The sequence below is a fragment of the Balaenoptera ricei genome, chromosome 11 (genome assembly GCF_028023285.1).
Source record: "Balaenoptera ricei isolate mBalRic1 chromosome 11, mBalRic1.hap2, whole genome shotgun sequence".
NCBI classification, from domain to species: domain Eukaryota; kingdom Metazoa; phylum Chordata; class Mammalia; order Artiodactyla; family Balaenopteridae; genus Balaenoptera; species Balaenoptera ricei.
Window position 1 is genome coordinate 23,540,316 of NC_082649.1, and position 18,897 is coordinate 23,559,212.

At 43.8% G+C, this 18,897-nt stretch overlaps 1 protein-coding gene and 1 long non-coding RNA gene across 5 annotated transcripts in view; one reads left to right on the forward strand and one right to left on the reverse strand.

Annotated features, from left to right (window-relative positions):
• LOC132374515 (uncharacterized) overlaps positions 1–6,321 on the reverse strand; it is a 31,329-nt gene extending 25,008 nt beyond the window's left edge. For both annotated transcript variants that reach the window (XR_009505681.1, XR_009505682.1), the window contains exon 1: positions 5,068–6,321. This is a non-coding gene — a long non-coding RNA (uncharacterized LOC132374515). The remainder of the gene's footprint in view (positions 1–5,067) is intronic.
• On the forward strand, positions 5,105–18,813 carry TRIM39 (tripartite motif containing 39). Of its 3 annotated transcripts, none has more exons than XM_059938237.1 (7): positions 5,105–6,572; positions 8,196–8,655; positions 10,002–10,097; positions 13,944–14,174; positions 15,358–15,380; positions 15,961–16,076; positions 16,821–18,813. In XM_059938237.1, exons 2-7 carry the CDS (start codon positions 8,203–8,205, stop codon positions 17,366–17,368), a joined length of 1,467 nt encoding a protein of 488 aa, XP_059794220.1. In that variant the 5' UTR covers positions 5,105–6,572; positions 8,196–8,202; the 3' UTR covers positions 17,369–18,813. The 3 variants fall into 3 exon arrangements, with proteins under 3 accessions (XP_059794220.1, XP_059794219.1, XP_059794221.1); XM_059938236.1 differs by having other exon boundaries at positions 5,106–6,115; XM_059938238.1 differs by lacking the exon at positions 5,105–6,572 and adding an exon at positions 6,586–6,818.
• Positions 18,814–18,897: the final 84 nt, after the last annotated feature.

Genomic DNA, 18,897 nt, shown 5'->3' on the forward strand with positions numbered 1-18,897 from the left:
GAAAAACTGAAGGCATTTCCTCTAAGATCAGGAACAAGATGAGGATGTCCACTCTCGCCACTATTATTCAACATATTTTGGAAGTCCTAGCCACAGCAATCAGAGAAGAAATAGAAATAAAAGGAATACAAATTGGAAAAGAAAAAGTAAAACTGTCACTGTTTGCAGATGACATGATACTATACATAGAGAATCCTAATGCCACCAGAAAACTACTAGAGCTAATCCATGAATTTGGTAAAGTTGCAGGATACAAAATTAATGCACAGAAATCTACTGTATCCTATACACAAATGATCAAAATTCTGAAAGAGAAATTAAGGAAACACTCCCATTTACCATTGCAGCAAAAAGAATAAAATACCTAGGAATAAACCTACCTAAGGAGACAAAAGACCTGTATGAAGAAAACTATAAGACACTGATGAAAGACATTAAAGATGATACAAACAGATGGAGAGATATACCATGTTCTTGGATTGGAAGAATCAATATCGTGAAAATGACTATACTACCCAAAGCAATCTACAGATTCAATGCAATCCCTATCAAATTACCAATGGCTTTTTTTTTTTCTTTTAAATAGTTGTTTCATTTCCCCAACTCAATCGTTTGGGTTATTTTACTTTTTTTTTTTTTTTTTAATTTTATTTATTTATTTATTTATTTATGGCTGTGTTGGATCTTCGTTTCTGTGCGAGGGCTTTCTCCAGTTGCGGCAAGCGGGGGCCACTCTTCATCGCGGTGCGTGGGCCTCTCACTATCGCGGCCTCTCTTGTTGCGGAGCACAGGCTCCAGACGCGCAGGCTCAGCAATTGTGGCTCACGGGCCCAGTTGCTCCACGGCATGTGGGATCTTCCCAGACCAGGGCTCGAACCCGTGTCCCCTGCATTGGCAGGCAGATTCTCAACCACTGCGCCACCAGGGAAGCCCCCCAATGGCATTTTTTACAGAACTAAAATTTAAAAATCTTAAAATTTGTATGGAGACACAAAAGACCCCAAATAGCCAAAGCAGTCTTGAGGGAAAAAAACGGAGCTGGACGAATCAGACTCCCTGACTTCAGAGTATACTACAAAGCTACAGTAATCAAGACAATATGACAGGGCTTCCCTGGTGGTGCAGTGGTTAAGAATCCGCCTGCCGATGCAGAGGACACGGGTTCGAGGTCTCGTCCGGGAAGATCCCACATACCGTGGAGCAACTAAGCCCGTGCGCCACAACTACTGAGCCTGTGCTCTAGAGCCCGTGAGCCACAACTACTGAAGCCCGCACACCTAGAGCCCGTGCTCCACAACAAGAGAAGCCACTGCAATGAGAATCCCATGCACCACAACGAAGAGTAGCCTCCGCTCGCCACAACTAGAGAAAGCCTGCGTGCAGCAATGAAGACCCAACGAAGCCAAAAATAATAAATAAATAAAAATAAAATGAAAAAGAAAAAGAAGACAATATGGTACTGGCACAAAAACAGAAATACAGACCAATGGAACAGGATAGAAAGCCCAGAGATAAACCCACGCACCTGTAGTCAACTAATCTACGACAAAGGAGGCAAGGATATATAATGGAGAAAAGACAGTCTCTTCAATAAGTGGTGCTGGGAAAACTGGACAGCTACATGTAAAAGAATGAAATTAGAATACTCCCTAACACCATACACAAAAATAAACTCAAAATGGATTCAAGACCTAAATGTAAGACTGGACACTATAAAACTCTTAGAGGAAAACATAGGAAGAAGACTCTTTGACATAAATCACAGCAAGATCTTTTTGATCCACCTCCTAGAGTAATGGAAATAAAACCAAAAATAAACAAATGGGACCTAATGAAACTTAAAAGCTTTTGCAAAGCAAAGGAAAGCACAAACAAGACGAAAAGACAACCCTCAGAATGGGAGAAAATATTTGTAAATGAATCAACGGACAAAGTATTAATCTCCAAAATATATAAACAGCTCATGCAGCTCAATGTAAAAAAAGCCCAAACAACCCAATCAAAAAATGGGCATAAGACCTAAATAGACATTTCTCCAAAGAAGACATACAGATGGCCAAGAAGCACATGAAAAGCTGCTCAACATCACTAATTATTAGAGAAATGCAAGTCAAAACTACAGTGAGGTATCACCTCACACCAGTTAGAATGGGCATCTTCAGAAAATCTACAAACAACAAATTCTGGAGAGGGTGTGGAGAAAAGGGAATCCCCTTGCACTGTTGGTGGGAATGTAAATTGATACAGCCACTATGGAGAACAGTATGGAGGTTCCTTAAAAAACTAAAAATAGAACTACCATATGACCCAGCAATCCCACTACTGGGCATATACTCAGAGAAAACCATAACTCAAAAAGACACATGCACCCCAATGTTCACTGCAGCACTATTTACAATAGTCATGTCATGGAAGCAACCTAAATGCCCATCTACAGTTGCATGGATAAAGAAGATGTGGTACATATATACAATGGAATATTACTCAGCCATTAAAAGGAATGAAATTGGGTCATTTGTAGAGAAGTAGATGGATGTAGAGACTGTCATACAGAGTGAAGTAAGTCAGAAAGAGAAAAACAAATACCGTATATTAACGCATATATGTGGAACCTAGAAAAATGGTACAGATGAACCAGTTTGCAGGGCAGAAATAGAGACACAGATGTAGAGAACAAAGGTATGGACACCAAGGAGGGAGAGTGGCGGGGTGTGGGGTGGTGGTGGTGGGATGAACTGGGAGATTGGGATGTATAAAATGGATAACTAATAAGAACCTGCTGTTTAAAAAAATAAAATAAATTTCAAAAATTCAAAAACAAATAAAAGACGCATTCCTTATTGAGAAGTTGAAAAAAAAAAAGACATCGGGGCAAATATATTAAATCATTACATTGTACACCCTAAACTAACACAGTGTTATACGTCAGTTATATCACAATAAAACTGAGGGAAAAAGATATATGTACAAGAATGTTCACTACAGCCTTTATTTAATAAGACTTGGAAAAACCCTAAATGTCTTCTCTAAACAAAATGGCTGAATAAATTATACGTCTACACAATGAAGCAGTGATATAGACTTGAAAAAGAACAAGGTAGTTCCAATGTTACTGAATTGGGAAGATAAAAGACAGCCAGTATAAAGTATAAAAAGCACAGTGTGTAAAGCATAAAAAGCACAGGATAAAGTATAAAAAGACTGACGACTGTCTTTCTGCAGTTTAAATTTTTTATAATTTAAAAAAATGGTGGGGGAAAATTAGATGCTTTGCCTTTTTCTGAGGAAGCATTTCGGAAGTCTGGACAGTTGAACCCTCTCCCTCTCCAACCTACCATATCTCATATCTGACCTCAACCAGTTTTCTACCTGCACTGCTAATACATCCTTTTCCTCTATATGACTCAGTGGTTCCAAGATATCTTCTGATATAAAAGATATATCAGATATATCTTTTACTGATATAAAAACAATATTAAAGTGTATATTTAATTTTTTTTAATTATCATTCATATTACTATTATTCATTTTTGCATATTCCTATGTTGGAAATCCCTTGTTGATATAAATCAACATCACAATTCAGTGTTATTCCACCTCTCCTGAACTGCAATCCCTTTTAATTTTAGACAACGAATACCTTTCCTTGTTTAAAGAATGTACTTGTATCTTAGTGTATTCATAAATCTCAGCCGACCAAGTTTCACAGGTCATAACAAATTTGTGTTAAGATTTCAAATTTCCTTTATTATTATTTTGTGTGTTATCATATAGACAGATGGAAATAAGAGATCATAGCATTGTGTTAACCCACTTTCCCAGGCATTCTCTCTTGAAAAATATTGGGTACTTCATTACTGTTCTATGTCAGGGGTCAGCGAACTATGGTCTGCTACCTGTGTTTGTACAGCCCACAAGCTAAGAAATGTGTTTACATTTTTAAATGATTGGGGGTAAAATCAAAAGGAGAATAAAATTTCAAGGCAAGTGAAGAATTTATATGAAATTCAAATTTCAGCAACGCTCGCTCATTTAGTATAGTCTAACGCTATTTTCATACTACAAAGACAGAACTGAGTATGGGCAACAAAGCCAAAATATGTCCTATTTGGCTCCTTACAGGAAAGGTTTGCCAAACCCTGTTCTATGACATAGTACATGCCCTTCATAATTTTATAGTTTTACCTAGACATTCTCCCCCTTTCCTTCCATACTGAGCATAAAGTCATCTTAATAATCTATTAGTCTCCAGGCCAACACATTCTTCATATTCCTCAGAAATGCACTTCCTCCTGGAAATTTGCTTAATATTACCACCCCTGGCCACCTACAAACAGAAAGCCAGAATGAAGTGCTAGCCAACACCTTAAAAGTTACAAATCATAACCAGAACCAAACCTCACCACGCTCCCTATAAAGTAAGGATAAAGAGGCTGACCCCTCAGTTTGTGGATTTCAAACTACCCTACCTTAGAACTGAGGCAGTCCGTGAACTAGAAAAAGTACTGCTGCTAAAATTCCCAATGGTCAAATAACAATGAGGGGAAAAGAAGTTAATAAATGTAATTTTATCAAGTTTAATCCTCTTCAAATCACTGCTACTGAAAAAAAGTGAACAAAAAGCAAAGAACAGTGAAAAAAAGCAGACCAGCTGTATTTAGCATGCCTGACCCTAAATCTTTATACCTCCCACATGAGATATTTTCTGCAAATAAATAGTTCCTGGCTCCCAGGATGAGAGGTTAAATACTGCACAGTGTCTGTAAACAGCATCACAACTTACACAGGAACAAGTAGGGCCATTGGGCCATTTCACCTGGAAGGGTACACCAAAATGTGCTCATTTCTTTCGGTTAGCATTCTGTATGCCAAGTGTTGGCAGACAGAAGGCGGGGCGAGCTGCGTTTCCTACCAGCAGTGTCCACTCTTAGCACTAACTCCTGCCCAGCCGCAGCACACCTTTCCCCAGCCCCAACTTCTCCCCAGTCCCATCACCCTTTTACCCAGCATCCACTCCTCCCCAGCTCCATCAACTCAACTCAGCACCTCCTCCCAGTCTCATCACACCTCTGTCCGCCGACTCTTCCCCAGCCTCATCATCTCGCTCTCGTCCTCCAAAGTCACAGGGCTGCGAAGCTTCCAGCAACAGGAGAGGAAAGTAAGGAGGCTATAACGCAGGAGTCCGGAGTCCCCGCACAACCACCATCTGCTCTTGAGGAGAAACTCAAGCCAAAGCCACAAAACTGGAAAAAGACGGGATTGGCTCGCACCCAGAACGGGTGCTCACGGCGCGCTCGCTGCGGTCGGGCACCGAGCGAGGAGCTGAGGACACAAAGGGGAGCAGCAGAGTCACAGTACCAGCTCTTTCGGGGCTTCCACTCCATCGGAGGAGGTAGATTATTTCCGTAAAGCTCGCCTAGCAAGGACAAGGTGACCAGCATCCGAAGTCCACGGCAGGGAAAACTGAGCTAATCCTTGAATGTTAAAAGGCTTAAACTCAACTTGTCGGAAGTGACGTGCCAGCTGAGACCCGCAGGTCCACCACGTAATTGGCCGCCGACTCGGCGAGCCACCTTCTCCCGGGACTGGCCTGGAGAGAGGAGCAGTGTAGCTCAAAGTCCGCAACCCGCCCTTGTCCCGCCCCCGGCGGCTCCCAGCCCCAACCGGGACCAGCCCGAGCCGGGTCAGAACCCGGGCCCACACCCTGGGCGGGACGGTCCCGCCTGCCCCGGCGCCCGTAGACGCCCTGTGGGCAATGGGCTTCAGCGCTTCGCCACGCGCATGCGCGGCCCTCTTTCTCCAGAGTATTCCTCGGGTCACCTGGACGACCGCATTTCAGCCACCTGCCCCTCCGGGCCTCTTCTCGCCCTTAACGCCTGCTGCTGGTTTTCCCCTCCGGCGCCCCGCCTTCTCCTTGTTCCGCAGGCGCCGCTAGGCCTTCTCGCGGCCGCCCGCCGATACCCGGGCTTCCACTGACACGAACCTCTCAGCGCGGCTTCCGCTTCCGGCGAGTATTGTGTGTCGCGCTGCGGGGCGGGGGCGGGGGGAGGAGGAAGGAGGGAGGCAGCGCTCCGGCGGCTCTGCGCCCCGCACTCCCGGACCCGAAGCCGGGAAGGTAGGTGCTGTCCCGCCGCCGCGCCGGGGCCTTGGGGCCTGTCCCCGCTGACCGGCTCCGCACGCCGCGTCCTAGCGCCCCGCGACTGCGTCACCGGCCCCCCGCACGTAACCACAGCTGCCTCCGCCCGCCTCGGGCCCGGGCGGACGTTTTGCCGCCCCGGCGACGTCAGCGCGTCCGGCGTTGCTTGGCTACCCCGCCGTTCCCCCGTCCCGCTGCCGCTCGCCTCCCCGGGTGAAACTCTTACGCCGTCACCGCGGCTCTCGGCTGCGTCATAGCGGCGGGCATCCCACCTTCACGTCACACCTCCTCCTCACCTGGACACACATCCCTCCCTCCCTGCCAACAACGACGTTTCCTCTCCCCCCACTCCAGTCCCCCGCGCCAGATCTGGCGGGAGAAGATGGAGACGGGGGTGGGACCGAGTTGTGGACCACGCCCAGGAAAGGGTCGCAAGGTGGGACCCCCGACAGTGGTAGAAACAAAATGAGGACGGCTTTGAAGTTTGCCCTTCTACTGAGACACGAGGAATAGAAGGGAAAAAATGACCAACCCAGAGACACCGAAGGCCTCACTAGTGCTGTAGCTCCAAGTCCTCTCCCCATACCTCCCTAACCATTCCCCATCTCTCTTTCACACTACTTCTTTGCTAGTCTAGATCCATCCTGCTCCCTAACTCTGCAAACAGTTCAACTCACCCCAGGTGAGGAAACCACCTAATTTCTAGAAGATTAGGGAAAGGGAAGGGTTACTCGTCAAAGTTGGATTCCCGTAGGTAGAGAAAAATCGTCTGACTGCACTTCTCTCCTGGTTGAGGGAGGAAATTCAGATCCAAATAGGTTATCAGTTCCTACTCCAAATTAAATACTTTTCACGTGTGCCGTCAACATATACAGGAATAATCATTGTTAACCCAACTCATTACATGGCCACTTCTCTCTCAATACACAGACTTACTAAATTTCCTTCTGTTGGGTCCCTTAGGGAGGGGGTTAAGGGGATAGAGAAGTCAGCTATTTCATGGATAAAAGTGGTGATGTATTAAGGATGGAGTAGAGGACCAGCCTTCTGCTTTATAAATCTCTTAAATGCATTTCCAATTCTTTTGAGGCTTCATTAGAAGTTTTTGATTGCCTCTTTACTTTTCTCTCTCTAAATTCCCAACCACTCCAGAACCTATTAGTTGGAGGTACAGTACATCCAAGGAATTAGTTATCGATAACTATTTCAAAAGACTCCAGTCACTGCTGAATACTTAAAATAGACTTGTCAGCTCTCTCTTCAAAAAATTATTGCCCTGGGCTCAGTAATAGACTTTAGTTGCCCTGAATTTATCACTTTTCAGCAGTTCCAGATGTCCAAATGCACACAAATAGAAATGAGTTGTTGTATGAAATCATTTCATTCCAAGAAAAGGGCACACTTCCTCTAGGCTAGCCTGATAAAAGGAAGAATAATTTCAAACTTTCTGAAAAGAAGAGGTTGTCACCCTTGCCTAACTCATTCTATTTATCACCCTTTGAAAGACTGAGAGAACAGTGGCAGAGAATCAAGCTTAGGCTCCAATGAGCTATTGTAGTAAAACTCTTCTGTAATATTAAACTTTAAAATATACTTAATTTAAGAAATCTTAATTAATGTTTTGACTTTTGTGGCACTCTTCGCTTTCCCATACTCTTTTCTCATCTATTAGAAGAAGATGTCACGCTAGGAATACATTGGTCTGAAACTCTTGGTTCTAAGATACAAGTGGAATGAACCTGGATCAGGAGAAGTACTCAGCTAGAGTTGAAGGAAGCCTCTGTTTCTAGCAAGAGAAAGCAGTGGTAAAAGACAAGATTGAGGGTTGTGTGTCATTTTGCTGAAGAGAAAAAAAAAATTGATGGCTGGGAGTCAAAAGTTTTGGAAATGGAGAAACAAAAGAGGTTGATGTAGTGGAAGAGAAGATGTAAAATACCATGATGGGGCTAAATCTGGACTTAGGATTTAACATGGGAGTAACTGTCAGGCCAGGGATGCAAAAAAAACTAAACCTCCAACTAACATTTTTTTTTTTCTCTTCTCCCATCCTTACCTCAAGTTAAATAATGGCAGAGACAAGCCTGTTAGAGGCCGGGGCCTCTGCAGCCTCCACAGCTGCAGCTCTGGAGAACTTACAGGTGGAGGCAAGTTGCTCTGTGTGCCTGGAGTATCTGAAGGAGCCTGTCATCATTGAGTGTGGGCACAACTTCTGCAAAGCTTGCATCACTCGCTGGTGGGAGGACCTAGAGAGGGACTTCCCTTGTCCTGTATGTCGAAAGACGTCCCGCTACCGCAGTCTCCGGCCTAATCGACAGCTGGGCAGCATGGTGGAAATTGCCAAGCAGCTCCAGGCCGTCAAGCGGAAGATCCGAGATGAGAGCCTCTGCCCCCAACACCATGAAGCCCTCAGCCTCTTCTGCTATGAGGACCAGGAGGCTGTGTGTTTGATATGTGCAATTTCCCACACCCACCGGGCCCACACCGTCGTGCCACTGGACGATGCCACACAGGAGTACAAGGTAGGGAACCAGACACATGATGCCAATGCAGGGCAAGAGGGAGGAGCACAGAGGATGGGAGACTCCCTGGGTAGAGGATTTTAAGTTCCTGAGGGCAAGACGGTATCTGATCCTCACTCTATAGTCCCTTCAGAGCTATGTACACCAGGGCACACAGTATGTCTGATCAATTATCCTCAGGCATGAAGAAAAGCAGTAAGGAGTACCCCCAAAACTTCTGTCTGACTTTTATAACACATTTGAGTATGTGTGGTCTTGGAATGTATCATATTTTTCATAAATGAATGAAACCATGTGGAGAAGATCAAACTTAAGAACTGAAAAATGGCCTGGTTTCTTCATTCTGTCCCCCTGCTCAGCACACCCCTTGTTTACCCACTGGTATTGGGAACAGGTAACCTCACTTTAGAATGATCCCCACCAGGCTAAGCTGAACCAGTCTGTTTGCATCTTCCCCCAATAAAGGATAATACGGCATCTGGTTTAACTTACTACTGGGACACAGGGTAAATGTTTGAGTAATAGGAACTAGAGATTTTAATGTCTTAGCACTTTATCAGGTACTTTGCCTAATTAATAAATGTTAATAATGTTAATAAAATCTTGGAAATAAGACTTTATGGTAGTTTGAAGAATAAGTAATCAAGATTTTATTATATTTGCAAGTGGTTAGAATTGGATAGGAAAACAAGTTTAAAGAAAGATATCAGGGTACAGGAGGTCACTTTGACAGTAACAAGCAGTTCCTTGAGTTAGAAAATTAATAGGGCTGGGGAAGGACAGAGAGTTGGTGACAGTGGAACAGTGAGATTCAGTGAAAGGAAGGTTTCAGAGCAAGGAAGGTGATGGAGACAGGCTGGTGGCAGGAGGAGGGACCTGTAGGAAGCTGACACCTCAAATGACAGGCCAGGAAGGGAGTTGGATCAAGAGGCAGTGAGATGGATAGGAAGCAAACAAATGGTTTAAAACAAATAGGTTAGGGCTTCCCTGGTGGCGCAGTGGTTGAGAGTCTGCCTGCCAATGCAGGGGACGTGGGTTCGAGCCCTGGTCTGGGAAGATCCCACATGCTGCGGAGCAACTAGGCCCGTGAGCCACAACTACTGAGCCTGCGTGTCTGGAGCCTGTGCTCCGCAACAAGAGAGGCTGCGATAGTGAGAGGCCCGCGCACCGCGATGAAGAGTGGCCCCTGCTCACCACAACTAGAGAGAGCCCTTGCACAGAAACGAAGACCCAACACAGCCAAAAATAAAAATTAATTAATTAATTTAAAAAAAAATAGGTTAGCCTCTGAACGTAGGATGTACTAGCCAACTCCAAATGCCATTCTCCCACTTCTCACCCCTCAGGAAAAGCTGCAGAAGTGCCTGGAGCCCCTGGAGCGGAAGCTGCAGGAGATCACCCGCTGCAAGTCCTCTGAGGAGAAGAAGCCTGGGGAGCTCAAGGTAAAGGCAGGCAATCCCATTTGGGCTGCTCTGCAGGCAATTAACTGAACAGTAACCACACATTATTTAATCCACCAGTTCTGGTTTATTAGAAAAATGCTGTTCTCTCAAAAACAATGATATTTTATTAAGCTTGACTGTGATTAAACATTGTACTTAAATTGTCATGGATTAAGAATTGAGGAGAAGGATGTAAGAGGTGAAGGACAGAACATCTTATATCTGGCGAGTTGAGGGAGTTCATGCCCCTTGGCCTCCTTTTCTTTGTAGAGCAGGGAAGGAGGCTCTCTGCTGAGAGATCCTTAGAGGGATTGAGGAAAGGAGAATGTGGAAGGTGCACTGGGGAGGAAGAATGAAGGAGCTGCCCAACAGCTCCCAGAAGAACCCCCCAGCGACATTAGGACCACATTCTCTTAATTCAAGTAAGCTCAAGTATGCTAGATGATAATGGTTCCTAGAATGTTCTTACCCTCCTCATCCTCTACCTATAGGATCCTGTCCATCCTAAGATGAAAACCACTTCCTATGTAGCCTTTCCTGACCCTTTAGAAATTAGCTTTCTTAATTTTCATACAGTTTCACATCTCTTCCATAGCATTACCATATTTGTAGCATGGTATTTTGGTATCTGCCTTATTTCTTCTGTTGGACAGTGAAACATGTATTAATTATAGTGGTAATAATACCTAGTATTTATTGAATCCTGTGCATTAATTCATTAGGTGTCCATGACATTCCAAACTTAGAAGATTGTATTATGTCTTAGGGTTTTGCCCAGTATTAAGTTCTAAGAGTTCAGGCTATACTTGGCCCAAGTGGGACATAGAGGAGGTACAAGACAAGGAGAAGGGAGTCCAGGAAGTCATATTTGACAAGAGTGAACTTAGATACCCTGTAAGGTAAGTATTGTTATCCCCAGTTTACAAAGTAGGAAACAGAACTTGGATAAGTGTCTAGTCCAAGATTATATAGCCAGTATGTGCAAAATCAGAGATACTAATTCTGCAGAAATCAGTAAATATTTACTAAGCTTCCAGTATAGGCCAAACCCTGTCTTTGACACTGGGGAACAATGATGAGCAAAAGCACAGTCCCTGCCCTCCTTGAGCTTACAGTCAAGTAGAGAAAACATAAATGACATGGCACAAAAAGCACAGTTGCAAATTCCTAAGAAGACAGCAGAGAAACTTGATGTCATTAAAGGCTTCCAAAAGAAATAATGAGTTTTTGGAGTTGAGATTTAGGGATCACCAGAAATTAAACACAGGTTTGAAATCCGTAGAAACACTAATTTTTTTTTTTTTTTAACAATGACATTTCAACAGGAAGCAAGTATTATTACCTTAGTCCTTTATACATTTTAACAAACAAACATTTGAATTTTTTTAAAATTTGAACTAATTTTGATTGCAAAGGTGAACGTTAAAAAAAAAAAGTTATTTGTCCTTTTGGAGGGCTCCTGAAGAACTTAAAATATGTGAAAATGAAGCTTATTCCCAGTCATTAGCTTTCCTCTTCCTGTTGATCACCTTCTTAAAGGTAAAGGATGGAGAGGGGAATAAAAATTTTAAAAACCTGCTAAATGCTTGAACAGAACTGTGGTGTGTTTTTTTTTTAAATGTAAATTATCATTTCAGTGGTCTCGGAAACTCACCAACCACCAGCATTCCTTCAGTGACCTTTTGAATTCTCTCCCTCATCCCCACCTCCAGACCCAATGCCCCTTTTAGAAATAAATAATTTGTAATTAATCATGCTGAAATGAAAATTATGGATAAAATTATCTATCCACATAATTTTTAAAAGAGGCTATCATGCCCAAATATAGTATAATATAATATAACATAGAAGTAATTTATAATAAAATCTGGTATGTAAACATTTAGGCATGACTACCCTGAAAGACAGTACAGTGCAGTTTTATCCTTGCACCTATATCAACAATGCAACAAATACAAATTCAGACTGACGGAATTGTGTAGTACTGTTGACTCAAATGCCACTAGCAGTTTAGCTGTTGGTGCCATAATTTTTCAAAATGATAAATAACTTACAGTAAAGTTCTAAGAAAAACAAAATACAGTCTTAATGAGTTTTCAGCCATTCCTGAAAAATTCAGGTATATTAAAACCATATAAGAATTACTCTGTGTTTGTATATAAAGTGGCATTCAAGTCCAGGACTCCCATTTTTTTAATATCCAGCAGAACATTAGAAAATGGTGCAGTTCATCTTACTGGGTTGTCTTCACACATTGGAGGAGTGTTAGCATCCTTCCCAGGAGCTCCCCGAATCATGGCAAACAGAAATGCTCCCTGTTTCCAAAACATCCCTAGAGGGAGGTAACACCCTGATTAAGAACCACTGCCCTACAAAATAGAAGGAAAAAAAGAGAAGGGATTATGAGATTATAAGAGAGCCCTTTGCTTTCTTTTTACCACAGTTACGAACCTAAATTCTACCCATACATCACCCCTAAACACACAGACACACAGGAAAAAAGGTTGTGTTTTACTTAATGGTAAATGTTGTGAGAATAGATTTTGTTCCAATATGCTCCTGAGGAGGCAGCAGTGAAATGGGAAGCAGCAAGCAGCTCTAGAACTGGAGCTAGTCAGCCTCTGCTGGAAACTAACTTGAAATCCAGAAACATAAGGCTTGTAAGGCCCACCTGGCTTTGCAGCCCCACTCTCTATTCACCCTCAACCCTGCCTTCCAGGCCCTATCCACTTCCTCCTTCCAGAGTCCCAGTCTCTGCTTCTAACTTTGCTTTCCTCTTGGGCTGATTCCTCCCCATCAGACACGTGATGCTTAGGGAATCCTTTGGGGAGATCACTTCTTGTTGCAGTTGAGGTGCAAAAGGGAGGATATGTCTGCTGATAACTCTCAGAATGGGTTATGGCTGGAGTTTGAGTCATATGTTATCCAATTTCAGAAATGTTAGAGGTTTAACTGAAAGAAAGCATGTTTCAAATTTCAAGCAAATAATTTACTCACAAACTTCTATAACCTGTTCCTGGGGTGTGAACTGTCAGTCTGTGAAGTGACTTGAAGCTGTTTAACAGGTTCAGCCCTGAAATCTACATTTATATTTTGTAACAACCCATTTCTAAAATCTTGTTGATTCTGATATTTTTCCAGTTGCTTCTCTGATTTTTATCAAGTAAATGTCTTGCAATGTACAAATGATAACAATCTCTGACTTTCCAGTATTTGTACTTTCCTTTTCTTGACAGATTGCATTAACTAGAATTTTAGAGTAGGCCATAGCAGAGGTATCTCTGATATCTGTAATAGTACATGTCATATTATTGGGTTCTTATGTCTTGAATATTTTTACTAAAATATAAAAGTGTAGCTTTTTTAGAAGCTAATTTAATAAAGAAGATAAATTTTTTTAACATTGGTTTATTTTCTTATCTCCCCAATGGTCTTCATCCCATCATCAGTAGGGGTGACAATGAGGATGGAGCCATTCTTTTCTTTTCTTTTTTTAAAATTTTTATTGGAGTATAGTGTAGACTATTTTGTTCATTTCTACTGTACAGCAAAGTGAATCAGCTATACGTATATATATATATTCCCCTCTTTTTTGGATTTCCTTCCCATTTAGGTCACTACAGAGCACTGAGTAGAATTCCCTGTGCTATACAGTAGGTTCTTATTAGTTAGGGATGGAGCCATTCTTTACAAAAGGAAATTCCAATGGAGAGAAACATGCGTGTCCTGTTAAGCTCTTTCCAATGACGCTGGAAGTCTGTGTGAATTCATGCACATGGTGGGTGGGGAAAGGCACTTTATGCCCCACTGGCCCTGTTAAACATAATACCCACCCTCTGTTCTCAGAGACTAGTGGAGAGTCGTCAACAGCAGATCCTAAAGGAATTTGAAGAGCTTCATCGGCGGCTGGATGAAGAGCAGCAGGTGTTACTTTCACGACTAGAGGAGGAGGAACAGGACATTCTACAGCGCCTCCGAGAAAATGCTGCTCACCTTGGAGACAAGCGCCGGGACCTGGCCCACTTGGCTGCTGAGGTGGAGGGCAAGTGCTTACAGTCGGGCTTCGAGATGCTTAAGGTTCGACCTTTGCCCCTGCATAGCCCCTCAGGCCAAGCGCAGTCTAGCTTTGCACAGGCCATTCTGTCAGCCTGCAATGCTCACTCCTCCGCTCTGCCTCTCTAAATCCAATTCATTCTTCCAGACATGCTCAAAGGATCTTTCTCTACAGAAAGCCTTCTCTGATTTCTCCCATCCCCTTCTGATCATTTCTGTGTTCTTATGTCTTGTCAACAATTATGTGCTTAACTTGTACCAAAGAAAAAATTCACTCTTTTGAGAGGAGGGCAGTCTAGTCTGAATTAGTGAAAAAACTATGCATTAAAAATTGTGTAAATGCAGTAACCGTTACTTTTAAGTCCTGGAACTTGATTTACCTAGTGCACAGAAAGAATAGAATCATAGTTTGAAGGACACTTGAAATAATGTATAAGTAATATATTGCTTTTGATATGTAAATGGTGCCTCTTAAATGTTTGAAATAATCTGTTTTCTTAAGCAAATGAATGGTGTTAGCAAGGCTGTAGGAAACATATTTCTTACCTTAGAGATCACATTACCAGCATTTGAATCAGTGAGGCTTCGTTGTACATTTATCTGCATGTTATATATTGCTTGGTATTTACTCTCGTGTCCTTTCATGTATGTGTGTTCTGCCTTCCACATTAAACTGGGAAATCCTTGGGGGGCAGAGATTTGTCTTCTTTGTCTTCTGGACCCCAAGTATTCACAAATCAGGATTGGCACACAGTTACTAATATTTATTAACCAATACTAGGCAAGGGATACCAAACCACAACGGGAGAGTGTGATTCGTTCCTATGCCAGCAGTCTGGAACTATCTGTACTGATCCTCAAGGAGACAGGTGTGTGGTTGGTACTTGGGGGACAGAGTAAAGAGCAGACACAATCCCTGTCCCTGGCATTGAGTCCCAGTGTTCTTGAGGAACAAAGATAAGCACCCAAGAAACTATTTGGAAGTGATATCAGTTACCAAGCTTCATGATGACTGAGAGTTGAAAGTGGGGGTTAGGTTGGGAGAGATGTACTCAGATCCCTCCGGAGCTCGTCCCCTTGCACTGTGACCCATAGTTTGCCTTATGCCTATTTAGTAGATCTAGAACTTTTGGGAGGAGGGGAACCTTTTGCCTTTAGGACCCTTGACTACCAGGACCAATATTGCTTTCTTTTCTCCTTCCTCTAGGATGTCAAAAGTACCCTGGAAAAGTAAGTGATTCTTGTATCTCTTTGAGTGAGTTAGGTCTTGGCTTAAAGAGTAGGGCTACAATAAGGAGTTGGGAGAATAAGGATGGGAAAGTCATGCAGTGTCTGGGTAGAAAAAGGGAGAAGGTTTATTGCATCCATGAAGCCAGTTAGAGAGCAAATCACTGGGAGTACTAGTCCCTTACCTTTTCCCCTTTGAGCATCAGGACTTCCTAGATACAAAGATAATGAAATAGAACCAGATTCTACCTGGGCCTATGGGTGGAATTGTGTCCAAACAAGATGGAAGGAGGAACTGGTTGGGGGTGGCGGGGGGAGGTGGTTATCTATTTGCATGAAATATAACAGTACCTCCAAAAAGTTCTAAGACTGATTATTAAGATAAGGGTTTGTCTAGGGGACCATATGGCTTTCCATAGATAGGCAAAAGAAAGCAATAAGCAAGTACTTGTCTTGAGGGAGGAGAAAGTGTGAGGATGGAGAATTTTAGTTTCTCCCTAGAGATGACAACATCTGAATACTCACTAAGCTGGAGCTTCCCCTGACCCTGCCCTTTCTTCCCCTATCTTCCCATCCCTCCTAGATGTGAGAAGGTGAAGACCATGGAGGTGACTTCAGTATCCATAGAGCTGGAAAAGAACTTCAGCAATTTCCCCCGACAGTACTTTGCACTAAGGAAAATCCTTAAACAGCTAATTGGTGAGTTGTTCCCAAAAGGAAACTAGCAGAGGGAATTGACAGAGAGAAGAGAGTCTTTAGGTCCTACTTTATCTGGACTTCAATTATCCCCTCTGTCACTTTTCATGTCCATATCCACACCCACTCCTTTACCTGGTTTTCAGTCTCACTCTGAGTCACAGAACTCAAAGTGAGAAGCTTCAGGTGTCATCTACTCTTAGTCCCATACTTTTCTAAATAGGGACCCAGAGAGGTTAAATAATTTGCTGAAACTGGTCCCCTCTTGAGAGTGAAAGGGAGTCTTATTAATACTTACTTGGAAAATAGTCATAAGCCAGACTGTTCCAGGAAAACAGACACATGGTCACCCTATCGCTAGACTATAAGGCTATCTTGCTCTGTACCCTTCTTAACATTTTTATTTTTTCTGACCGTTGGACTGTGCCTTGTGCTTCTCCACACAGTGAGATGGATGATGATGTCAGGGAGGATGGAGGGAGGACTAGTCAGGAGCCTAAACCACCAGCCCTTGCAGAGTCAAGAGATCATTACCTGTTTATTTTAGGGCCAGGATGAGAAGTGAAGCCATTGTTCCCTCCCCTCCTCTCCCTTAGGTGACACCGAGGATTGAGAAAGTTAAGCAAACCACGGGGTTCTGGGGGCTTTCAGGGAGCAGGCTCTGCAAAGGCAGGCTGGAAGAGTGAGGCAGGGGCGTTTAGCTATTCCCGTCCTCATCTAGCTCCCCACTCTGGCTTCTCCCGCCAGCGGATGTGACCCTGGACCCTGAGACTGCTCATCCTAACCTAGTCCTGTCGGAAGATCGTAAGAGCGTCAAGTTCGTGGAGACAAGACTCCGGGATCTCCCTGATACACCACAGCGTTTCACCTTCTACCCTTGTGTCCTGGCTACTGAGGGTTTCACCTCAGGTCGACACTACTGGGAGGTGGAGGTGGGCGACAAGACCCACTGGGCAGTGGGCGTGTGCCGGGACTCTGTGAGCCGAAAGGGCGAACTGACCCCACTCCCTGAGACTGGCTACTGGCGGGTGCGGCTGTGGAACGGGGACAAGTATGCAGCCACCACCACACCTTTTACCCCTTTGCACATCAAGGTGAAACCCAAGCGGGTAGGCATATTCCTAGACTATGAGGCCGGTACACTGTCTTTTTACAACGTCACAGACCGCTCTCATATCTACACCTTCACTGATACTTTTACTGAGAAACTTTGGCCCCTCTTCTACCCAGGCATCCGGGCTGGTCGGAAGAATGCTGCACCACTTACCATCAGGCCCCCAACAGATTGGGAGTGACAGGTAGGGACATGGGAATAATCAGGGTGAGGCAGGGTCAAGAGCTACGGGCCTTCCTTCCTGTGACCTGCTGGAACGTCTTCGTGTCTGCCTGGTTCCAGTCCTGAACCATCTGGGAGAACACCTTGGTTTCTAGAATGGTTTATGGGGAGAAGTAGTTAGGACTGGGCTGGGACGAGAGCACTGCAGTGTCTCCCTCCTCACTGTTAGGGTGGAGAGCTGGTTCCCAGGGGGCAGTCTCCTCTGAAGTCCATCAGGTTTTCTATTGCACAAGGATGGGTTGGAAGGAAGGAGAGGCTTTTCCAGAAACAACAAGTCTGTCGGAGGGTCTGACTTGCTCAAACCAGAGGAGGAAACAGAAACCCCTGTACATCCTTTTAGGGGGTTTTTTGACCCAAAATAGTCTTGTTTTTTTAGGAAGATCACAGGGGTCTTTGTACCTCTAAATTGAAATAAAGATGAATGACAGTTGCTCTCGTGGGTGTAGAAGTTGAGGAGTTATTTTCAGGGCAGAGATTGGGCATCAAGAAGGTTAGAAAGAAGGTCAGGAAAGGGGGCTAAATGAACAGATTCCTAAAGACTAATGAAGGGGAGAAGGGTTTCTTTGGTTGCCATTATGAGTAGGATTGGCCAGAGGTAGGAATGTGGGGAGGAGGGGGTTGGAAGAAAGAGAACCCAGGTCCCTGCCTTAGCCTTCAGCAGAGATGTCTCATCGCCCACCTCCTTGTAGTTGCTCATCTCCAAGAGCTGTTACCTTGCTCATCTGGAGAGGCAAGATGCAAGACACATCTACCCTTTCACTGCTTTCCCAAGGGAACTTGGAAAGGAGAGAGTCAGGTACTAGAGGAAAGAGAAAAGTATTCCTATCCAAAGCCCTGGCCTTAAAGAATGCTACTAAGTAGCTACTCCCAAGTTGTCAGTCTTGTTACCTGGCTAAGGTGTCCAAGCCAGACAGGGAAAAAGAAAACGGAGTCTTCCTCACCCTGGGGACAGGGTAGAAGAGGGTGGTATGTATAGGGAAGGGCCAGATAGGCAACTTCCTTTGGCCTGTGTGCATCTGGCCTGGAACTAGTGTTCCCAAGAGCCGGATTTTGTTTGTTGCCATCCTTCACCTTTTGCCATTTCTCATATCAGAGAATGTAAATCATTTTAATGTTAGGCCAAAATAAATAACCTGTAGGGTACATATGTTGTCAAAAAAGGTAAAGCAATGCATGCCAAACCAAACTAAAATGACTGGATTATCTGCTACTTGGGTGATCAGGGGTTCACAGAAGATTAGGACAAGAAACTGCAATTCATTGAGGGCATTTCAGCTCCTCCTACCACCTCAACAGGACTTTGTCCAGACTCTCCTCTTACCTTTGTGCCTTGACTGTGGTTCTTTGTGGCAAGATGCTTTGGTTGGTAAAACATAATATGGAACAAAGGATCCACTGAAGTGATCTATGTGTCCTGTGTTAATTTGATGATAATCTCTGTTGATGTGTAAGAAACGGTTAAAAATGCATGTTCCTTGGAATTCCCTG

Coding starts and splice junctions, on each gene's coding strand:
- TRIM39 (XM_059938237.1), top strand. CDS start 8,203: ATGGCAGAGACAAGCCTGTTAGAGGCCGGGGCCTCTGCAGCCTCCACA. Junction 8,656..10,001: donor ATGCCACACAGGAGTACAAG/GTAGGGAACCAG, acceptor CTCACCCCTCAG/GAAAAGCTGCAGAAGTGCCT. Junction 10,098..13,943: donor AGAAGCCTGGGGAGCTCAAG/GTAAAGGCAGGC, acceptor CTCTGTTCTCAG/AGACTAGTGGAGAGTCGTCA.